Here is a 23,231-nt window from a genome sequence, read left to right on the forward strand (position 1 = left end):
ATGTACTCCTTTGCCCAATCTCTGAATGTCTATATTCCTCTAATGCTAAAGACTCTTAGATTTATATCTCCAGTCCAGAGTTTTTCCTCCAGGCTCTAGATTCCCAAATTCAAGTGCCTCCTTGACATTTCCACTTGGATGTCTCAAAGATACCTCAAACTTATCATCTGCAAAATTAAACTCTTAGTTCTCCACTAGAAAAATTCCTCCCCACTTGAATACCTCAGTAAATAGGATTAACTTCCATTCATTTATTAAAGTCAGAAACCTGGGAATCATCCCTATCTCCTCCCTCCTGCCCCCAATATCCAGTCCATCAACAAATTCAGTTACTTCTCTCCCCAAAATATATATCAAACTCATCTCTCCAAGGCCACGGCTCTAGCCCTGCAACAACATTCTAACAGATCTTACCTTCCACTCCTACTCACCTCGTTCATTCTCCACATAAAAGCCAGAGCAATCTTTTAATGATCGTATCACTCTCTGCTTAAACTCTTCAATGACTTCCCATAGCATTTTGAATAAAATCTAAATTTTCACCACTCAGGATCCTTGTATCCGTTACACACTCCTGGCCCCATTGCCTAGGGACTGAGACCTTGTCAAGGACCTATAAAAAATGTTTGGGTAGGGTGAGAGAATGGGATCCCAAAAGACACAAAGTCAAAATTGGTCAATGTCGTTGACTATGTAATATAACAGCACGTCACTAATCCTAAATCTCAATTCAATCTTCAGTTATTTGTATTTTTCATTTTAATTTGTTGGATGTAATGTGGAGTTGGTCCCCCAAAGCAGGAGAATCTTTCCCACTGTTCCCTTTTTCCTCAGCCCTTCTCACTGGCTCCTCTGAAATTAAATGTCACCTCCCCAAAGGGACCTTCATGATAGCTCCCTCTGCAACACACACACCGTTATTCTCTGTTGCTTTATTTCCTCTATAACGCTGAGTTCACCGTCTGTAGATACTCTCTATCTGTGTATTGTATCTTCCCCATCGGACTAATAAACTCCATTAAGGCAGGAAATTTATGTGTCTTGTTCTCTGTTGTATCCTTAGCACCAACTCCAGCGCCTGGCCCAGAGCAGGCTTCCATCAACAGTGTGAATGAATAAGTAAAAGAGAACTCAATTCTTCGAGGGAGGAGGGCCAGGCTAGAAAGATTTGTCTTGGACTCCATCTTGAGAGGCTGGAGGCACTCCTCTTCCTTTGATTCTAGGCAGACGGGTTTAAAACGGAACGTTTGGAGGTTTTTACCCAACAACATTTTAATGAAAGCTCCTGTAATTTACCCTAGTGGGGCAGGGAAATCAAAAATTGCCTCAAAACTAGGTGAAAGGGAAGTAACTGCAGGCGACCTGTGGCTCGCCAGGTTTCGACTTTGGATTGCACCCTCCGCTCCCCCGACTGTAACGATTCCAGCCCCTTCCGGGCTTCTACCAGGAGCGAAGCGCGGCTGCTGCCCGGCTTCGGGCGCCAAGAACCTCGCCCTTGTTAATTATTCATGAGAAGGAGGGCACGATGGGAGCCGCGTCTGAGAGCTATTCGTGAGGGGGCGTGGCCTCATTCCCGCTGGGGCTCCTGGGAGGATTTTAAAATATTCCTGAGGCCGCGGGGGCGCCTGGGAGGCGGGAACGCAGCTCCGCAGCCGACCGGAGCCGGACCTTCCCTTATTCCGGTGCAAAAAGCTTGAGGAGATATTTTCTTTCTGCAACATTAAGAAATTTGAGGACGGTGGGGCAAAACGACTAAGTTCCATTCTCCTGTGACTCTGTAGCCGGAAAACTGTCAAAATCTGTGGTAAAAAGAGGTTTTTTTTCCCTCAAATATTTTCTGGAGATAATTTCATCTTTTCATGGACTGAACGGGGTAAAAAAAAAAAAAAAGCATCACCCTGAGGTTTGATTCTCTTATTGGCCGGTCTCTCTTGTGGGTCTCCCCACAGGTAGGGTGGAGCTCTTCAAAAGGTTTTGTTAAATTCAAACAAAACCGAAATCCTGGTTAATTGCTGTTTGATGTTTTTCTCTGAAGTGCGGCGGGGAAAATTAATCCAGTTGGGCCCTCAAAACTTTTCACACAGTCAGAATTTAGGGCGGTGGAACAGGGTCATTGAAACGTCGTTTTATTATTATTATTTTGGTCTGTGATTCTCACTCTCTAGAGGGGTTGGAAACCAGAAATATTTGGGGTAATTCGGGATTATGGCTTTAGGATTTTTTGAAAAGCCTACTGTTTCCCCCCAAAACGTCCAGCTCTGAGTGAGGAAACCAAGGGATTCTAAGAGGAGACTTGAGTTTTAGAAGAATTTGGGTCCATTTTTTTTTTTAAAAATCCTTTCAGAGATTTAAATATGTATTCATAGTGGTGACACGCTGAAGTCCCCTGGGTGTCAGTGCCACAAGCCCCACCCAAGTCTCATTTTACACGATTCCTGAGAAACAGGACAAATCGTAGGCCAAATTTATATTTTATTGTAATGAAAATGCTTTAACATGCCTACTGTGAAAAGTTAAAAAATAACTTCATGGATTAAATAAATTGGGATTCTTCTACTTGGTGGAATTGCACGCAGCTATTAAAATATATGTACTTGGACAAGTATATTTATTGGCATGGAAAGAAAATTCATTTAAAAAAAGATTACAAAATAGAATGAATAGTGATTCCCCTTTTTTGTTCAATATATATATATATATATATATATATATATATATAATTCTGGAAGGATATAAACCAAAGTGTTTATAAGTGAATTTAATCTTTTTATTTAGCTATATATATATATATATATATATATATATATATTTTTTTTTTTTTTTTTTTTTTTTTTTTTAGCTATATATTTTTAAAACCATGCAAAGGAGCAGAATATTCAGCTGTGTTTTGTAGACTTTTTGACATGTTACTTGGGTAATTTTAATGATTATTTTTAAATATCTACTGATTTAAATATTCACTGAATGCTGAAGCTAAGTGTTATGGTATGGTTTTAAAGGAAGTTCAGATTATGCTTTTCACTAAACACTATATTTCTTTGTCATGTTCCCGAATGTATAAGTAACTTTAAATTGATGTAAGTTGATATGTAACCTTTTAAGATGTGTAAGTAACAGTGTGAGCTTAGCAATTTTGTACAGAGGAGAAAAAGCATTTTGGTTAGATTTATTTGTAACTCTGATGAAATTTCTTAGTTGTTACTTCAGAAACAAGGAGCAGTTATGCATGTATATATGTATATGAATATATACACAGAAGACATTGTTTTCTGAACTGGAGCAATAAAATAACACAAAGTCACTGTGTGTGATGCATAATATATTTTTTTAAGAATTATTGTTTAGTGTAAGTAATCAGTGATTTTAATCAGTCACAATTAATAAGTTCCCTTTCAGAAATGTTCATCTTTGAAATCAAGCTGTATGAACTTGTAAGACTTATCAAGGACTATTATTAACAAAAAGTGGAATTGAGAGGATTATTTCTATTCATCTCTTTGAGTCTTATTAATTTTACAAGACTTTAATTTCACTGCTTACACAGCACATAATTGTGTATTACACAGCACATAATTGATAATAGTAATGCCACCTATTTAATCTATTAGAGCTAGTAAATTTAAATAGCTCCAAACTTAGTCTCTATTTTTATCTTTGTTTTTATTGTTTCTAACAAAGAACATGTCAGTACTTAGTTTTAAAGAAACAGGAAAGGGCCGGCCCGTGGCTCACTCGGGAGAGTGCGGTGCTGATAACACCAAGGCCCCGGGTTCGGATCCCATATACGGATGGCCGGTTCACTCACTGGCTGAGTGTGGTGCTAACAACACCAAGTCAAGGGTTAAGATCCCCTTACCGGTCATCTTTAAAAAAAAAAAATAAAAAAAAAAAAAAAAAAAAAAAAAAAGAAACAGGAAAACATTACTACAAATTTTTAAAGCTATATTAATACTTTGATTTTTTTAAAATATAAAGGTTGTAAAAACAACATACTAGTTGATATTGAATGTATTTTATGTTATATTGATTCTTGTGTTCTCTTACTTTTTTTCTATTTCGTATTTCTCTTTTCTTAGAATATATCTCATCCAAATACACATCTTATTTCCTGCTAAAACTCTTACTCTATCTAGAATATTTGGCAAAGAGATAAAGGATTTAAAAATTTTTCGAATGATGCTGAGATGAATATATGGAGTCTATTGGTGGGAACTCCATAAATTGGATATGACATTAAAACTTTTGTAAATATGGAGAGACAGCTATCACCCATCAAAGTATCAACCTCTTTATTAAGAAAAATAACAACAGCTTTCATTGCTTTAATTTCCTTTCTTCTTTGTCTCTTTTACTTTGTTTTTGTAACCAGGATAAATTCGTGATATAAGAAAAAGGATGGCATCTAGAATAAATACCAGTTTCACTTTGATTCCTAACCAGAAATATAGACGTAGTAATCGTCGATCCAGTTATTTTTCCAACACCACTGACTCAGATTCTCAGCCCTTATCAACGCTTGGAAATTTTAAAGCCTTGCCGTTGGAAATATTCCAAATAACTTTAAGATATTTGTCAGGTGAGGTTTGGGACTATGAATAAGCTACACAAGATACTAGAATATTTTTATTTTTCCCAAGAACTAGTTTGTTATCTTAGGCCCTGCTAAATGTTAGTGGCATTCATGTGAAGTTTATTTTCTAAAGTTTCATCATTGTTAGGTAAAGGATACAATGAGAAAGCACAATACTCAAATTCTTTCAAGCATGCCTCTGTTTATAATGTCATGGTAACTTAATTTTTACATCCCAACATGTTTCTAATTCATTGAAAACTAGATTTAAAACAATTTTAAGATTTTTCACACTGGGTTTATTATTAGTATTGTTAGTTAGCTTATAAATTAATAGACTGTACAAATAGTGATGTTCTTGCATTTAAACCATTCATACATATACATTTCTTTTGGTAGTGAAGGATATCAGCATGCTAAGTATGGTGTCCAAAACAGTCAGCCAGTACATCATTAATTATATCTCAACCTCATCAGGAAGCAAAAGACTTTTACTTCAGGACTTTCATAACCTTGAGCTGCCTGGCAGGAGACAAGACTCTGCTATACTGGAGCACTACAGATCTCTAGGTAATTTATGTAATAAGAATTACAACAAGTAGAGAACCACACTTAATTAAAAAGGATTTCATCATACGATTCTGTTTGGCCAGTGGGATATGGAATATTTGCTAAAATGTACCTATTTCTGTGATGCTTTTACTCTTCAGTGTGAGGGCTTTCCCTTAACAGTCCCTTACACTTCTCTTTAATGATGAGAAAGTGTTGGTCCTTATGATTTCATGTGGATATAATATCACCTATGCTTATTGTCTAGGTGGCTTACCAGCTTAGGAAATTGATGCATTTTCTATGCTTCACTTCCTTTGAATCTAATGACTTTTATCTCTCTCTTTCCCTTTCAGCCATAATCTAGTCCTTAAAAATGGAAAAGAAATTTAAACACATTATTGTGAAAGATCATTTATTCTCTTAAAAGGAACTATGGTTTTCTTTTTTTTTTTTTTTAAGCACTCTACACATTTACTAATAAATCGTTACGCTATAATTAAATTGACCTTATCAAAGGAAATTCTGTATAATCTTTTCTCCCTTGATTTGTAATCATTTATGACTTTTAACCCGTTCATTATTTCATTATCCCTAATAAAATTCTAATTTTGGCTTGACTAATGACACCAATTTAATTATAAAACCACTTTATAATTAACCAAAGTATGGCAATAAAATCAAATATGAAGATGATGTTGGGATTTAAAAAAATGCATAATAATAAATTAATTGAATATTGCTTTTTAGTAGCCCAAGGATGCCTAATGTTAAGATGATAAAATAAGACTATATAGATATGTAAATACATCAAAGTATATTTGATAAGTATATTTAATAAGATCAAATGAAAGGTGTGTAATCTGATTACAGAGTTGTTGGTTTTAGTATTTATGATAAGACATAGTAAAGCCTGTAACAGAATATGGCAATACTTTTTGCTTCTTTTCATTGTGAATATCTTTATTCTCCCTGACCAAGTCTCAATTGCGTAAACAAACAAACAAAGAAAAAAAGTGTTAAGACAACTATATGGACAAGTCAGTTAAAAAATACAAGTGACAGCTGGCCGTTTATCTCAGTTGGTTAGAGCACAGCCTTATAACACAGTCATGTGTTTGGAGGTAATGTGTTTGGATCCCTGTACCAGCCAGCTGCACCCCCCAAATTTTTTTAATTAAACAGTTCTTAAAAAATTCAAATTTGTACTGATCTTAATAGCTAGCTTTTAAAAACAGTTTTATTCATGTAATGATTTCAACCTTCCATTTAATTTTGATGCAGACACCTGGCTTATGACTAATTCTTTAGGTAAACGTTTGATGTACTTACCATTTTATCATGTTACCATTCCTATCTAATATGTTCTTGTTTTCAGACATTAAAATAACATTTTCAGAATCCTGCACTTTGAAGATTATAAATTTTAATTTGCTTCTTCATACAAAACAGAGCAGATGGCCAGTATGGAAAGAACATTATATCTGACTGTATTTTAGTGAGAACTTAAAGAAGTTGGTCTCTAAAGGGTATAGCAGAGCACCTGTGTTTTTAAAAAAAAAGTCTGCCAGTATTGGGTTTTATGGTAAATTGCAACCCTGTCATTTTATATACAAAACTAAGGAGGGTTTATGTTTAAAACTCATTTCTGGTCGTGTGTTACTCAAACATAATAACTTCTTTTTTTTTTTTTTTTTTTTTTTTAAAAGATGATCGGTAAGGGGATCTTAACCCTTGACTTGGTGTGGTCAGCACCACGCTCACCCAGTGAGTGAACCGGCCATCCGTATATGGGATCCGAACCCGGGGCCTTGGTGTTATTAGCACCGCACTCTGCCGAGTGAGCCACGGGCCGGCCCCAAACATAATAACTTCTAAAAATAAATTAGATTCCTGTAGATTTTTCAGAATTATGTAAAGTAATTCTTATGTAAAAAAGAAAATATAGAAACGATGAAAGCTGAAGAAAGTCATGAGATTCAGGTATACATTTTTCTACGATGTAGTTGGAGGATAATTGCCCTTATAGGAATGCTAACAATGTATTGCCATTTTAGGAAAACAACTGTTAGAGGAAACAAATCTTACACTTCCTGTCACTGTAGTTCAAGTTACATCTCACTGAGAAACTGGAGTCTTATTTGCTGTTGTTTTTTTTAAAATATCTGAACACAAAATTCTATACATTCTTAACACGGCAGGCCCCATAAAAGGATATCTTTGAAGGAAGAGATAGATATTTCATCCAAAGTGGATACTTTCTGTGAGCAAAAATGACTTCTAACCTTTGAAATTTTAAATACTTATGACTTTAAATTTTTGTATTTGGAGAGAGGAATACGAAATCTCTTCTCATTCTTTCCATGTTTTACCTTAACAACTCAAAACATTATATTTTGTGGACATGAGGTTAACTTCAAGAGATATTGGAGTCTGTTTGGAAGAAAGACAAAATAAAGTTTCCCTTGTGTATCTTTCTTTATGTCTTATGATCATATCTTTTTAAATCTAAATACTTTTCCATATGTGTTCTATAGTGTCAATTTCACAATTTTTTACAAGATTTTATACCACCGCCTCATAAGTGAACATCAGAGTCACTTGGTAAACACCATATATTATAACTGTTTTGCATTCTTCCTCCCAAACTTTCTCTTAAAAACCATATCAACTTATAGTCCACTGTGATACATCATACTTGACTTTCAAGAGACATTATGCTGTGCTCTATTGATATTTTTAAACTAATTGTGTTGTCGTTTTTTCTTGTGTCTCAGGTCTACTATTTAAAAGATGCACGTTGCTGCTACCCACCAAAGAAAGGCTAAAGTACGTTCACAAGACTCTCACAGAAGTAAGATCATACTTCTGAATTAGTTAACAACCTTGATTTCCAGTAAAGATATTTTATTATTAAATGTCTTACATTCACTTTATTTTATTTATTTTTTTAAAAAATTTTTATTGACACATATTGATGGTACATATTTATGGGGTACAGAGTTATATTTCTTTCTTTTTTTTAAAAAAGATGACTGGTAAGGGGATCTTAACCCTTGACTTGGTGTTGTCAGCACCACGCTCTCCCAAATGAGCGAACCAGCCATCCCTATATAGGGATCCGAACCCACGGCCTTGGTGTTATCAGTACCACACTCTCCCAAGTGAGCCACGGGCGGCCCAGGAAAGTATTTTTAATATATAAAATGACAAACCTTTTGTGGTAATAGACTTGGAAATGTATATCAACGTGTTTGGGCATAATCTCTGTATAAGACTGAGTTTTATATACAAATCCAAACATACTTCCAGTTTTGATAGTTCAGTTCTACACTCAGTAGTATGCATACTGTTTCTGATGCACTGACTTTTTTCCATGTCAGTATTTGTGTTGAGTTCTGGTTTATATTATTGCTGCAGCTTTGCAGATAGTCTTTCTGCTATCCATTTTGTCATTCCCCAAACTGTTTTGTATACTGAATCAAGGTTACTCTTCCTAAAACATCACATACATCAGGATACCTTTCTTACTTAAAAATCTTTCAGTGGCCCCTGTACCAGCCAGCTGCCAAAAAAAATCCCAAAAAACCAAAAACAAAACCATTCAGTGGCTACTCAGTTTGTGCAAGATAAAGCCCAAAGTCCATAGCTAGTATTTAGGGTTCTCCTGACAATACAACCTTACTTTCTACTGCTTTGAGCCTAATTAAGCTGTTAATAATATTTCTTACCAAATAGACATTATTTATTTTACCTCCATACAATTTTATCCTTATTGTTTCCCTCACCAAACCTTCCCACTGGTTATTTCCAAATCTACTTTATGACATTGCTTATTTCATGTTTCCTTCATAAGCTTTTTTATCATTACCAAATTTTATCTTTCCCCCACTTTTATATTATCTGATATAGTCTTTATTCAGTCATTTTTAAGATTTATACATATTCTAACCTGAATTATTATAATTTCATGTGTATGTCTTAATCTCCTTATTCTCCACAATTCTCACATAAATTGTGAGCTCCCTAAGGGCAGAGACTTTGTTTTATACTTCTTTTGTAATACTCAGCTATGTAACACAATCCTAATCAGAATATATACTGAAAAAATTCTTGCATATTTCCATTAAATTTGAATGTCAAATCATTGTACAGTTCCACTGAAAATGAGAAATTAACATTATTATCTTTACAGATTTCCTGTTTTAAATTCAGTGGCTGTGCAGCTCCTATGCAATGTTTAGGATTACCATGTTATGGCATATTTTTACAGGTACTTTTTTTAATGAAAGAAGAAATGGAATACTTTTTGACCTGTTAACAAGTAGAGCGTGTAATCTACCTTTCATAGGTTAATAGAAGTTTTAATAATCTTAAAGAGAGCAAAATAAAATTGTAAATATTTGAGTATGTATTAATCTAATAGTGTGTTTGCCATCTTATATTTTCTTCTTGGGTTTCTCATTGGTGAAAAATGTTTGATATTTATCTTCTCTACACCAGTGTCCTCGAAGTTTCCAGCCAATTGTAAAGACTAGACTTATTATGGGGTCGTATGAGTGTGTGCATATATATATATATATATACACACACACACACACACACACACACACACACAGTGAGTTTAAAGTCTTGGGCTGGTTATTTAAGGTGTGATTTTAGAAATCAACTAAAATGTATGATTTCAAGTACGTTTTTTACTAATCTTTTATTGTAAACAAAGAAGATAATAATAACTAGCATTTCTTGAGCCCTTATTATGTGCCAGACACTGTCCTAAGTTGTTTACATGTATTAACTAATTTAAAACTTACAACAACCTTGTGAGGTATGCACTGCACCTGGAAGAATCTTGCTCTGTATCCCAGCCTACCAGCCCCCAGCTCCTACACACCCAGACTCCAGGGGCCTAGGCCCTCCTACTAGCCCTCTTCCAAGACAGATTTTTGCTTCTTTAATTTTGTTTTTGTTTTTTTGTTTCTCTCTTTCCTTGGGACAGGTAATACATACCTATGTATTCATGTAAAATTCCAAAGGTACAAAATGTATAAAATGAAAACTAAGTCTCCCTCCAAGGTCTGTCCCTTGTCCACTGAGTTCCTTCATCAGTAATCACTGTTAAAGTTTCTCACATGTCCTTCCAGAGGGAATAAGAATAATTTTTAAAGTACTGAAATCCAGTTAACTATTTTAAGAAGAATTTATGTGATCAATCAACCTTTCAAAATCTAAATGTAGTTGTATACCATTTGAATCTCCTTTTCATATATTTTTTTCCCTTTTCATATGTTTGTACATTCTAGTATGTTCAAATATAATTATTAAATTTTTGTCCTGGTAAAGGTTTTTTGTTTTTTCACATCGAAGAGTCCTAAAGAATTGCTCAGAATTGTCACATTAAAATATCATTTTCATTTGTAAGCAATATCATAAATGACAGCTAGAGGGGGTCAAAGAGGTTCTACTGTAGTCTTAAAACTAAGCCACAGTGTGGTTGTGAGTCAGATGTCTAAAGTTGTGTTCCAGCGTTTTGGTCTTACTTTGTTATTTTCTTCATTTGTCAAAATTCAGGATTTGGTACCATTTAAAAGTTCTCTGAAAAGATACTCCCTTTCCAACCAAGAATAAACTGGATTTTGGAGCATTTCTAGGTTTTCTTTACATAAATTTCTTGTTAATTTGAATAGTTCCATGGTAGATAAAAATTGCACATTGACTTGATCATGTGCTAAAAACAGTTATGCTCATAAGTGACTTACATTTTGATTTGATGGTCTGAACATCTGCAGTGTTTCCTTTATTTTATTTTCCTCAGACCTTAACAGCAGGTTGGGATGAACTCGAGTGCCATCGTGTTTTTAACTTTTTATGTGAACTGACTCATCTCTCCCGCAAGATGCAGTCTGCTGTCTGCAGCAAACCAGGTAAAGAACTACAGTTCACAGACGATATTATATAGAGATTAAGATAGAAAAAAAAAGAAGAGTATATTTAAAAGTAAATTGCAGGAGGGCTCGCTAGTTAGCTCAGCTGGTAAAAACACAACCTTATAACACCAGCAGTTCAGATCCCCATACTGGCCAGTCACCTAGAAAAAAAAAAAAAGTAAATTGTGGCGAACATACAAGAGAACTTCAAAAAGTTAGTGGAAAAATATAATTAAAAGATAATAAAAATCCTTCTATGAACTTTTTTAAGACCCCTCTTACACAGACAAAGAAATGTAAGAGAATGATAAACAATGAATGGAATAGTTAGGCAAAAAGCCCTATGGGAAAAGAGAAATAGTCAGAGGGCTTCAACTGTATTAATTTTTATTCCTTAAGCTGGGTCGTGAATACAAAGGAATTCGTTATAGTATTCTTTAACTCTTTTTAAAAATTATTTATTTATTTATTTATTTTAATTGAAACGTAATTGTTTATACATATCTGTGAGGAACAGAGTTGACTATCAGTATTTGTGTACGATATGTGATGATCAAATCAGAATAGCTGGCATATCTGTCAGTACAGAATGTATTCATTCTTTGTGTCCATTAACCAATTTTTCCCTAGGCTCCTCCCTCTTTAACCCTTTCCGTATACCTGAAATATTTTATATTTTTAAAATTATAGAACTTTACAGCTAGCAATTTCCCACTCTGAGAAACTCCCACAATGTGCACAGGGAGACATGTATGGGGTACTTCACAAAATTCAGGGAAAGATTGATATTATCTTTCAATTCTATTTTCCACAAACTTTTTGAAGTACCGTCTTATAAGAATGACCATTGCAGCATTATTTGTAACTGTGAAAAGCTGCAAACAACCTCAATGCCTGTTGTCAGGAGAATGGATAAATGAATTGTGGTATATTCATACAATTAAAATCATCAGTAGTTAAAATTAATGACTAGATCCACATATATTAATATGGGTAAATCTTAAAACATAATTTGAAGGCTAGCCAGTAAGCTCAGTTGGTTAGAGCACAGCTTTGTAATACCAGGGTCAAAGGTTGGGTCCCATACTAGCCAGCTGCCAAAAAAACAAAATAAAACATAATTTGAGATAAAGGGTTACCAAAGGATACCTTCAGTATGATACCATTTATATACATAATAAAAAAATGTAAAATAATTATATTTATTCCTTATGGTTACATACATATGTAAAAAAGTATAAGAACATATACTTTTTTTCAAAAGGTATGATGATTAATTTTATGTCAACTTGCTAGGCCTCAGTACCCAGATATTTGGTCACACATTATTCTAGGTGTTTCTGTGTAGGTATTTTTTAGATGAGCTTAACATTTGAATCAGTAGACTTTGAGGAAGGCAGGTTACCCTCCATAATGTCAGTGGGTCTCATCCAGTCAGCTGAAAGCTTTAATAGAAAAAGACTGACCACCCCAAGCAAGAAGGAATTCTGCCAGCAGACTGCCTTTGAGATAAATATATATATATCTATCCTGTTGGTTCTATTTCTCCAGAGAACCCTTACTGATAAAGGAGGGACAAAACCCAAATTTAGGATGGTGACTACCTCTGGGGGGGAAAGAGAAAAGAATTAGAAGTGATATACAAGAAGCTTTATATCTTTGTATCTTCAATGTTTATTTTTAAAAATCTGAAGCAAATATACCAAGAAGTAGAGCTTTGACAAAGCTAGGTGATTGGTACACAGTATTTGTTGTAGTGTCTCTGCTTTTCTTTAAGCTTGAAATATTTCATTATAAAACAAATTTTAAATCAAAAGGGCAGATTTAGAAGTCCAATGAAACAACAGCAAAATTAATTTATGATGTTTCTCCCTTGATCAAAAATTTTTATTAGATCCATGATGTCTTCAAAATAAAGTCAGATTTATACTGGCCTTTACATTCTGGTCCGAACTTACTTTTTCAAACTCATTGCTCACTACTCTCATATCATTTTGACATAGGCATATTTCTCTACTCACTGTTTCTCAGACACCTCTTATACATTTCTACCTCAGTACCTTTTATTCATTCTATCTCATTTTCTTGAAATAACATCTCTCCTTGTCCTTTTTTTTGTTTTTTGGAAACTGGCCAGTAAAGGGATCTGAATCCTTGACCATGGTATTATTATGCCACATTCCAACCAGCTGAGTTAACCGGCCAGCCCTTTCTCATCCTTTAAGACCCAATTTGCCTGACCTCCTCTGTAAATCCTTTCCTGATCAACCCAGGCCTCAATAATCTCTGTCCTCTAAACGTCTGTGTTACTTGGCTTGACATAGCAGGGGGTGCTTACATATGGCCTTGGATCATTAGTAGACTTTCCATTTACTCTTGTCTTACCTACAAGTAAGTAGAACGTAAATGGTGTAAAAATGTAAGATGTAAAATGGTGCAGCTGCTATGGAAGACAGTTCGGCTATTCCTCAAAAAGCTAAACATACAGTTACCATATGACCCAGCTATTCCGCTCTTAGGTATAAACCTAATGGAGCTGAGAGCAGGCACTTGGACAGATACTTGTATGTTAATGTTCATTGCTGCATTATTCACAATAGACAAAATATGGGAACAACCCATGTCCGTCAACAGATGAATGTATAAACAAAATTATGAGCCTTGAAAACATGCTAAGTAAAAGAAGCCAGGAACAAAAAGGACCAATATCGCATGATTCTACTTATATGAGATACTTAGAACAGGCAAATTTATAGAGACAGAAGATAGATTAGAAGTTACCAGAAGCTGGGGGAGGGGAGAAAGGGGAGTTATTGCTTGATGGTTATAGTTTGTATTTGGAGTGATAAAAAAGTTTTCACTTTTTTAGACAGTGGTAATAGTTGAATAACATTGTGAATATAATTGATACTACTGAGTTGTACACTTAAAAATGGTTAAAATGGCTGATTTCATGTTATATATATTTTGCCACAATTTTTTAAATTAATAATATATCAAAAACCATTGAATTGTACCAGCCAGTTGCCAAGAACAAACAAAAAAACAAAAACCACACTGAATTGTACACTTTAAATGGGTGAATTGTATGGTATGTAAATTATATTTCAATAAAGCTGTTAAAAAAAAAACACAGTGTGATACCATTTTACATCTACTAGGTGGCTAGAATTAAAAAGTTAGATACCAAGAATGTGGAGACGTCCAAATCCTCATATATTGCTGGTGGGAATGTAAAATGGTACAGATACTTTGGAAAACAGTCTGACAGTTCCTCAAATGATTAAATGTAGAGTTACCATATGACCCAGCAATTCCACTCCTGGGTATATCCCCAAGAGAAATGAAAATGTATGTCCACACAGAAACTTGAACACAAATGTTTTTCTTTTCTTTTTTTTTTCTTTTTGTTATTATTATTATTTTTTGCTTGAACACAAATGTTAGTAGCAGCATTATTCATAATAGCCAAAAGGTGGAAACAACCCAAATGTCCATCAGTGGGTGAATGGATAAACAAGATGTGGTATATCCATACAATGGAATATAATCTGCCCATAAAAAGGAATAAGTACTGATATATGCTACAACATGGATGAATCTTGAAAAGACTATGCTAAGTGAAATAAGCCAGTCACAAAAGACCACATACTATATGATTTCACTCATATGAAAATCCAGAATAGGGAAATCAATGGAGACAGAAAGTAGATATTGGTTGTTTAGGGCTGAGGGTGGTAAAGGACAGAGAGATAGGGGGATGATAGCTAAAAGAACAGGATTTCTTTTTGAAGTGATGAAAATGTACTAAAATTGACTGGTTATGGCTAAACATATCTGTGACTATACTAAAACCATTGAACTGTACACTTTAAATGTGTAAATTGTATGGTATGTGAATTATAGCTCAATAAAGCAGTTTTAAAAAAATAGTCCCTCGATAATCTAAAATTTTTATGGAGAAAAATGAAGTAACACTTCAGTACAAAGTATATTAATCATGTATGTCTTTGCCCTTTCTCTATTTCTTTCTAAATCCAAAATTTTACAAGATTCTGGTAAACTTAAGCATGTCTTTTGATTGTCTCATTATTAAAAGTATTGAATATAAATCAGAAAGGTAAGGGTAAGCAGATAAACTATAAAGTTAGGGCAGCTTAAGAGCAGATAATTTCTTGGTTACTTCCTGTTTAGAAACCCAATTTATGATCATTGTTTAACCTCAATGGTTAATAGGTTGCTCTTATCACTCTCCGATACTCACATCAACCTTTCTAGGAAGAATGGTTTACAATTCTTTTGTCTTCATAGGAAGTGCCCGAAAACTGGAGTTAAGGATCAGATTGTTCTGTAGGAATGTCCTGCTTGATCACTGGACGCATCAAAGTGATTCTGCTTTTTGGTTGACACGAATATTAAAACCATGGCCAATGGTGAATCAGGCAAGATTGCTGTATATCATCTTTGGGCCAATATCTCCTCAGGATGGTGAGCACCCATTTTTCGGGGATGTGTGTTATATAATTGGTTAATTACTCTTATTTAGAAAGTATATCTTTTTGTACCTGCTCAATTTCATCATTCCTAATGGCTAAACTGTATTTCATGATTTCATACCTGTATATTACATAACCTAAGCTTCAAGACAGAAATAGTTCTGCTGTAGGCCGTGACCAAATATATTCCTATCATTTCTGGTTTATATACAATAGCTGCTTTTCATTTTTATTTTTTTATTTTTTTTTATTTTATTTTTTTTTGTCATTTTTAAACATTATCTTAACTCAAGGTTATATTTGCTACTAGATTGGTGTCTGTGAAGCAAAGTGGTAGTCAGAATTGATGCTTAATTTTGCATAATATGATTTTTTGCAAGTTTTTTGCCTCTCACTTTTGCTTAAATTAATATTAAAAGTATCATGCATTTCTTTAGCTCACATTGATTTATGTCAGAAGGTAACAAGCTTAAAGTATGTTGAGTAACAGCAGGAAGCCAGTCCGAGATGAAAATTTTGTTTGTAATCCACAAAGAAAGTTGGTCATAGGTAAATAATCAAAAGTTAACTGAATTACTCTGTTTTGATATAAATGTGTGAAAGATTTTCAAATATAATATTCTCTCTTTTTGAAAGATATCTGTAGGTTCTTTTTATTTTATTAAGATTACACCAATTGCTTATTTCAATTTCTATTATGGGATAGCATTATCTTTGAACTAGAAGCACTATTCTGCATCATGAAATTACCTTTTCTTTACTTCATTTAGCTATTGCTGATGTGCTTCATCATATCAGTAAGAAACATTATACTGTTATCGGAATTGACCTTTCATTATGAAAGTTAAAATGAAAGTAGCTTATATAAGTAAATGGATTCCATTATGCAATCCACTTTCCTTTTTACACAATCCATGAAGTCTTTATCAGAAAGCCAACTATTCTGTTATAGCCTAGTTTTTGTTTTAATTCAGGACAGGTAGTTTGGCAGAAAATGATAGAAGGTCCTACAGATGAATCCAGTCTGAAAGGTTTGGCTGATGCCATTAAATTGCTATATGACACTCGCACCAAAGAGTGGACAACAGATGATGTTATCAGTCTTGTAGATGAACTATCAGGTAAAAATATGTATTTACTAACAGAATAATAGAAATTTATTATTAGAATACAGTTGTAAAATAGTAAGATAATTCTACAAGTGAAGTACCTATTAGAAATCACTAAATGCTCTAAAATATCTAAAGAATTGGGCATTATGTTTGAAGAGAATGTATATAATCATCTTACTTTCCTTCAATTGCCAACTTTATAAATACATATATATTTTTTAAATTTAATTTTTTTATTGAATCAAAATTGGTTATACATATTTTGGGGGTTCAACATTGAGATATGTTGATCAAATCAATATTATTAGCATATATATTGTTACAAATCATAATTATTCTTTATGCCCCTTGTCCAATCTCTCCACATCCCCCTATCCCTCCCTCCTCTCCCCACTAATTACCCTAGATTTCTTCTCTCCTTCTGAAAGAATAATGGTTACTCTGTTCACTTGTTGCATAGATGATCTGTCCAATGCTGAGAGGTGTGATCAGGTCCCCCAATATTATCATAGAGCAGATGCTTCTTCTGTCACTCTGAAATGGGCTTTGTGGAGAGAGACATCCTCTTCTTTTCTTTATCTCTACTGGTGACTCACCTTGTGCCAATGCACTCCAGTGGTTGGTGGACCATCTGCGTGGTGGTTGTGGCGTCTAGCCGCTTTTGTGGCAGCCATGGTTATTGTGGTGGCTGTGGTGGGCCACCCACATGGAGGTGATGTTTTTGGCATGCTCCTTGGTGCTGCTGGTGTGCCTGGTTGTGGGGTGTGTCTGGCCCCTGGCTCCATACTTCAGGTCCCCAGGTGGGCCCTGAGGCACTGGCACAGTGTGCCTGGTTGTGGGAGGGGGGGGTTCGCTTCCTAGCTCCATGCCTCAGGTCACCAGGTGGGCCCTGAGGTGCTGATGCAGTGTGCCTAGTTGTGGGAGGGGGTTCTGTTCCCTTTCTCCCTGCCTCAGGTCCCCGGGCAGGCTCTGAAGCACTGGCATGGTGTGCCTAGAGGTGGGAGTGGGGTCCGGTCCCGCTCCAAGCCTCCAGTTCACAGGCAGGCCCCAAGGCACTGGTGGTGTGCCTGGGCCGGAACTAATGTTTTGTCCTTTGCTTACTTCTAAAATGGGGGAACTTCCTGTGGGAACCAGTACTTGAGCTGTGTGGTTGAACTAAATTATTGCTTTGCTGCTGTTTCTCTAGGGAAGGCTTTTTGTGTAGCTCAGGGTTTAATCGTTGCCCTTATAGGTACTTCGGGCTCTCCAGAGACCCAGGGGGTCTGGATTGTGTAGAAATTCTGATATGGGCCTGAGTTTTTTCATCAAACTGCACCCCATGCAATTCTGCATTCCCAACCAGTCTCCTCTGAGTGGTCCTGTGATGACTGGGAGGCAGGCCAGCTGTCCTTGCTGTGTCCCAGTGTTCTCCCAGTGGGCCTGTGCTCCAAACACTTCCCATAGGACTGGCCCTGCACTAGTCGCTTGCAATGACTCACCGGTCTCTTAATGGCTCCCTTTTTTCAGTTGTTCTTGCTCCTTGCTCCTGCATGGGTCCATGGGAACCCTATTAGTGGTCTTGCTGTCCTGGGGGCCACCAAGGCCCTCTTCTCCCCTGCCGCCTCCAAGCACCTCTTTCTGAAGGGCATAGCTGTGGCTTCTGCCAGCTCCTGCTCCACGCACTCAGCAGCTCCAGGCTTAAGGCGGCCGTGGCACGAAATGCTCAAAGCAGTTTTTTCTTTCTCTTATCATAGTTTCTCTCACCTTCATGAACTCCGTAGGTCTCTCCTCCTCTTTCCCTGAGCTCCAACGGCCCCAGCTTGGCTGATATTACATTTTTATAGTTGTAAATTGGTTGATTTGTGGGAGAGAGTGACACTGGGGACAGTCTATTCCACCATCTTGACCAGAACTGTCCTATATATGTATATTTTTTATTATTTGAAAGCTTCATTATTTAATTAGCTCAGTTATTACCATTTTGCAGGTTCTCAGAAACACCCTCCTAAGTTATGTAAGAAGAAAGCCTTCTCCTGCTCGTATAGGAGAGGTGAAACAATTCTTCCCATTCCTGCATAGTCCTTTAGATGTTAAAGTTTACAAGGTTTCTTTCCTTACACAGGATTAGAGCACCTTGCCTGCTAATCTATGTGTAGGAGAATTGCTTTGCCTATATTACTAGTACATTTGTAAGAGCTGCCATGACATGGCAATAATCTGTGTCTCTGGTTGAATGCTGTAATTGAAAAACTGAAGTATTTTTTCTGAGCATTTCCCTTGGCACTAATTGTATTTCCAATATGGTGATATAATATTGCATATATTTAATGATATTTACTATAGCTATTGTATAATTTCTCATTAAATAACTGTTCTTCCTCTAATAAAAGTGGTTCCCCGTGAGTGGCTTCTAGAGAATAATGCACGTCTCCTAATCCTAAGTGGGAATAACATCTGTTTCACTTTCATGGCTAGTAAAGCTGTGAATGGACGGGCACTTGAATTGGCAAGGCTCATAGTCTTTTTGGCTTTGGTAAGTAAAAATTTAGTTTTTCTCTAGCAAGTTCTTTAACATTTCAGTTGACCTACCAAGGAGCTTCCCTAAAGAAATTGAAATATGCACAAAACACTTTGAAAGAATAAACATTTAATTATATATTTTTAATACTTATTTTTCAAAATATTAAAATATATGCTATATACTATATTTAGAATAATATTTGAAGTCATTCCTTGTATTGATCCCTCTCCACTTTACATCTAGATTGTCATTATACAGCTCTGCTAAGCTATATTCTTAAAAATAGGATTTTTAAAAAACAGTCCCAGTTAATTTGCTTCGAAATAATTAATGTAGGAGTCGGGTGGGGAGGGAATGTGGAAGTAAATGGGCATAGAGTTGAAACAAAATTGGTAATTGTTGAAGGTGGGAAATGGGTACTGGGGATTCATTTTACTATTCTCTCTACTTTTGTATAGTTAAAATGTTTCAAAATAAAAATTCTTAAAATATATTTAATATTCATTCATTTAACATAAATTTATTGAGTGCTTACTATGGGCCATAAACTGTGTGAGATTCTAGGACTGTGGAAATTAATAGAACAAATCTCTGACCACAAGCCACTTACATTCTTTTAAGAAATATCAAGATATACAAAAATAAACATAGTGGGATAAGTATAAAAATATATATACAAAAAGAGGTGGCTGAGAGAGAGACAGAATCAAGTGAGAGTAGGACCGGCCCGTGGCTCACTCGGGAGAGTGCGGTGCTGATAACACCAAGGCCACGGGTTCGGATCCCATATACGGATGGCCGGTTCGCTCACTGGCTGAGCGTGGTGCTGACAACACCAAGTCAAGGGTTAAGATCCCCTTACCGGTCATCTTTAAAAAAAAAAAAAAAAAAAAAAAAAAAAGAATCAAGTGAGAGTAGAGGACAGAGAGGACTTCCCCAATCCCAGTAGATAATTGTTTTAAAAAATGAATAGAAAGAGTTTATCAGGCAGATAGAGGGTGGCAGTAGATTATTCAAGGCAGCAGAGAAGTGGAATCACGTGACTATATTCAAGGCACTGTAAGCAGTTCAGAATTATTTCTGAAGTTTAAAACATAAAGAAGAGGAGTAGAAGGAGGTAAGGTTAGAAAGGGGGAGACTAGGTATGGAAGGGCTTTGTGTAGGCCGTTCTGTGGAGCTGGAACACATCTTCTAATAGGAAGCTGCTGAAAAGTTTTAAGAAGGGAGGAGAAGTGATCAGTTTTATGTTTTTGGCAGGTCATTTTGGAGCAGTATAGCAAATGGAATGGAGAGAAAGTCACTAGGGGTAGAGAAGCCTTTTCTAACATCTTAACCCTGATCATTATTGTTTTCTATACTCTCTTTGTCTTCATTTGCTGTTAATGTTCTTAAGCCATTGTACATGTGGGGTAAGTCATCTCCCAAAATAAATTGCAAGCCCTTTGAAATCCAGGGCCATGTCAATTATTTCTTTCATAATGCTTGATACAGTGCTTTATACATAAGAAGTAGTCAAACAATCTTTCCTGTCAGATTGACGTTATTTAGTTACACTACTATATAGTTTATTTTCAAGCTGTATGTTATCTATTTGGCTGAGTTACATTGTGCAAGTAAATATTAGTAAATAAATCTTTTACCTTTCAGTCAATTTAAGCTAGGAACATGTAAACTTTAATTTCTTACTTTTTTTTTTTTTTTTTTTTTTGTCTTTTTTGTGACCGGCACTCAGCCAGTGAGTGCACCGGCCACTCGCATATATAGGATCCGAACCCGCGGCGGGAGCGCCGCGCTCCCAGCCCGGCACTCTCCCGAGTGCGCCACGGGCTCGGCCCCTTTAATTTCTTACTTTTAATAATGGATAAACAAATTTCCTAAAACTCTCAAGATGGAAAGTTTATAATACCATAGAGTTTTTCTTACTGAAATTGCCTATTTGTTTACCACCCTCATTGGACTCCTTGAAAATAGAGCCGAGTTTTTATGGTTTGTCATAGTATCTTTAGTTCTTAGCAAGTGCTCAATAAATGTTTATTGAATGAGTGAATGAGCAGAAGTCTTGCTTTTCATGTTAACTGTTTTCAATATTAGTTCTTGCATTAATAAATAATATTCCATGATAATCTTGGACCGGGTTTTTATTTACTTGGTACTTTTTCCCACTAAAATTGCACCATTCGAAAGCAAAGGAGTATTAGATATAAGAGCATTTCCCCCTTATACAATACAGTGTCATGTATAATAAACTATGTAAAATCATAAACCATCATTGTCGATAACATTTTCAAATTCTACATATTTTTTCACATGAAGGTTTACCATAATTCTTTGTATGTCTAAATCAGGTGTGTGAGAAAGAACTATACTGCATGGATTGGGCAGTTAAAATGATGCAAAAAGTCTGTAAAGTCTTTAGCACTCCAGTAGAAAGACATAACTTCCTGCAGAGTGTGGCAAATGCATTTGCATGTATTATAATGGAAATGCTGCAATCAATTATGTCTGGTGAGTAGGAATGCAGATAGTGCATAGGTATAAGTAAAAATGCATTCTAGTCTCCACTTAAGACAGAGCTAGGACAGAGCTAGTTCTGTGTAGACTTTTCTTTTTGGTGGCTGGACAGTATGGGGATTCAACCTTGGTGTTAGCAGCACCAGGCTCTAACCAGCTGAGCCAACCAGCCAACCTTGTGTAGACTTTTATTTCTAAACTAACAATGGAAGGAGCAGACTTTTTTTGTTTTTCCATTGGGATACATTTAGTTCCTGGCTCTTGTCACTTTTAAGATCTGGTATTGGTTTTAATAGAGAACATAAAGTTGAAGAGTTGGCTCTAAAAGAACCCAATTTCAATTTTGCATAGCAAGAAAATTTTAACTTGCTCACTTACCAACTATCATAGTCATCATAATAATATCTTATATTTGTATAGTTTTCAACAAATATTATTTTACAGTTTTATTAGGTAGTCAACATGATAATTAACCCTATTTGACAGATGAGAAAATTAAGGCTTAGAGAAGTTACCTGAGTCACCCAAGGTCATAAAGTTAGAAGCAATAAAGCATGGGCCGGTATTATTCTTACTTCTAATCCAGTGTTCTTATATAATTCCATGATTTCAGCGGGTAATGTCTGACTTAGTAAAAGGTCACTAACTTTTGCTTAAATATTATTAGGGACAATTAGAATATCTTGTTTCACATACATCATATATTTAAAAATTTAACTGTCATTTTCTTTTCCCTATTGTCTGTTCCTGTGCATGGCATATAGGAGACCGTGAAGAAGATGACAGAAACTTTTTGAATTTGTTCCATCTTGTACATGCTCAGGCTAACTTCCATAAGGAGGTCCTGTATTTGACCATGAATACTCTACCTAAATAGTCAGAAAGCTTTGCCTTTAAAGAATACCTCACTGAACTCAGAATTAGAAGAGTGCTACTTTTTCACACCTGAAAAATAGCATCCATGGGACTTTTTATCATCTAAGTAACCTAAGAATTCAAGAGCTGCAAAGAACTTTAGAAGCAGCTGTTTATACCATTATTAATATAAAAATAACTGGCAAACCCAAGAATGTATTGAGATTTCTCTGGAAAACAAGCTCTGCCTTTTCAGGTTTTAGTAAACCTAACACCAAATTGAAATGGAATATTAACTATCCAAGACTCTGGGGCCAGCCCAACCTGGATGTGTGGATCTTTGAAGCAAGAGAAATTTCTATTTTATAGTTAGAGCAGACCCAAATTCACTAAATAATATGTATTTGTTCACTTCGCTTAAGTTATCTAGACATAGCCAAGATGTTTTGTGAGGATTTGCAATATGGTATTTTGGAATGTACAGAATATAAAGCACATTTTTACCACCTTCTTGGCATATGCTTACAAAGAACATTATATTTTGTTCATGTTTTGCTTGAACTAACAGATTTTTTAAAAGTGTGTATGTGTGTATAGACATATGCATAATATATGTAGGTATATATGCATACCTACATATTCGTATGTCTTTCTTTAAGATGAATCATACAAAAGGTCTGTAAGTAGAGAAAGGTATATATTGCCTCAATA

General features: G+C 35.4%; 1 protein-coding gene across 2 annotated transcripts; it reads left to right on the plus strand.

The window, feature by feature from the left end:
- Nucleotides 1-1,782: 1,782 nt before the first annotated feature.
- FBXO47 (F-box protein 47) lies at nucleotides 1,783-22,966 on the plus strand. 2 transcript variants are annotated; one of them, XM_063112485.1, is made up of 10 exons: nucleotides 1,783-1,804; nucleotides 4,370-4,576; nucleotides 4,970-5,140; nucleotides 7,897-7,973; nucleotides 10,935-11,043; nucleotides 15,358-15,534; nucleotides 16,517-16,663; nucleotides 19,024-19,166; nucleotides 21,500-21,659; nucleotides 22,430-22,966. In XM_063112485.1, exons 2-10 carry the CDS (start codon nucleotides 4,396-4,398, stop codon nucleotides 22,540-22,542), a joined length of 1,278 nt encoding a protein of 425 aa, XP_062968555.1. In that variant the 5' UTR covers nucleotides 1,783-1,804; nucleotides 4,370-4,395; the 3' UTR covers nucleotides 22,543-22,966. The 2 variants fall into 2 exon arrangements, with proteins under 2 accessions (XP_062968555.1, XP_062968556.1); XM_063112486.1 differs by lacking the exon at nucleotides 16,517-16,663.
- The last annotated feature ends 265 nt before the right edge of the window (nucleotides 22,967-23,231 follow it).

This window comes from Cynocephalus volans, chromosome 10 (genome assembly GCF_027409185.1).
Source record: "Cynocephalus volans isolate mCynVol1 chromosome 10, mCynVol1.pri, whole genome shotgun sequence".
Classification (NCBI taxonomy): Eukaryota; Metazoa; Chordata; class Mammalia; order Dermoptera; family Cynocephalidae; genus Cynocephalus; species Cynocephalus volans.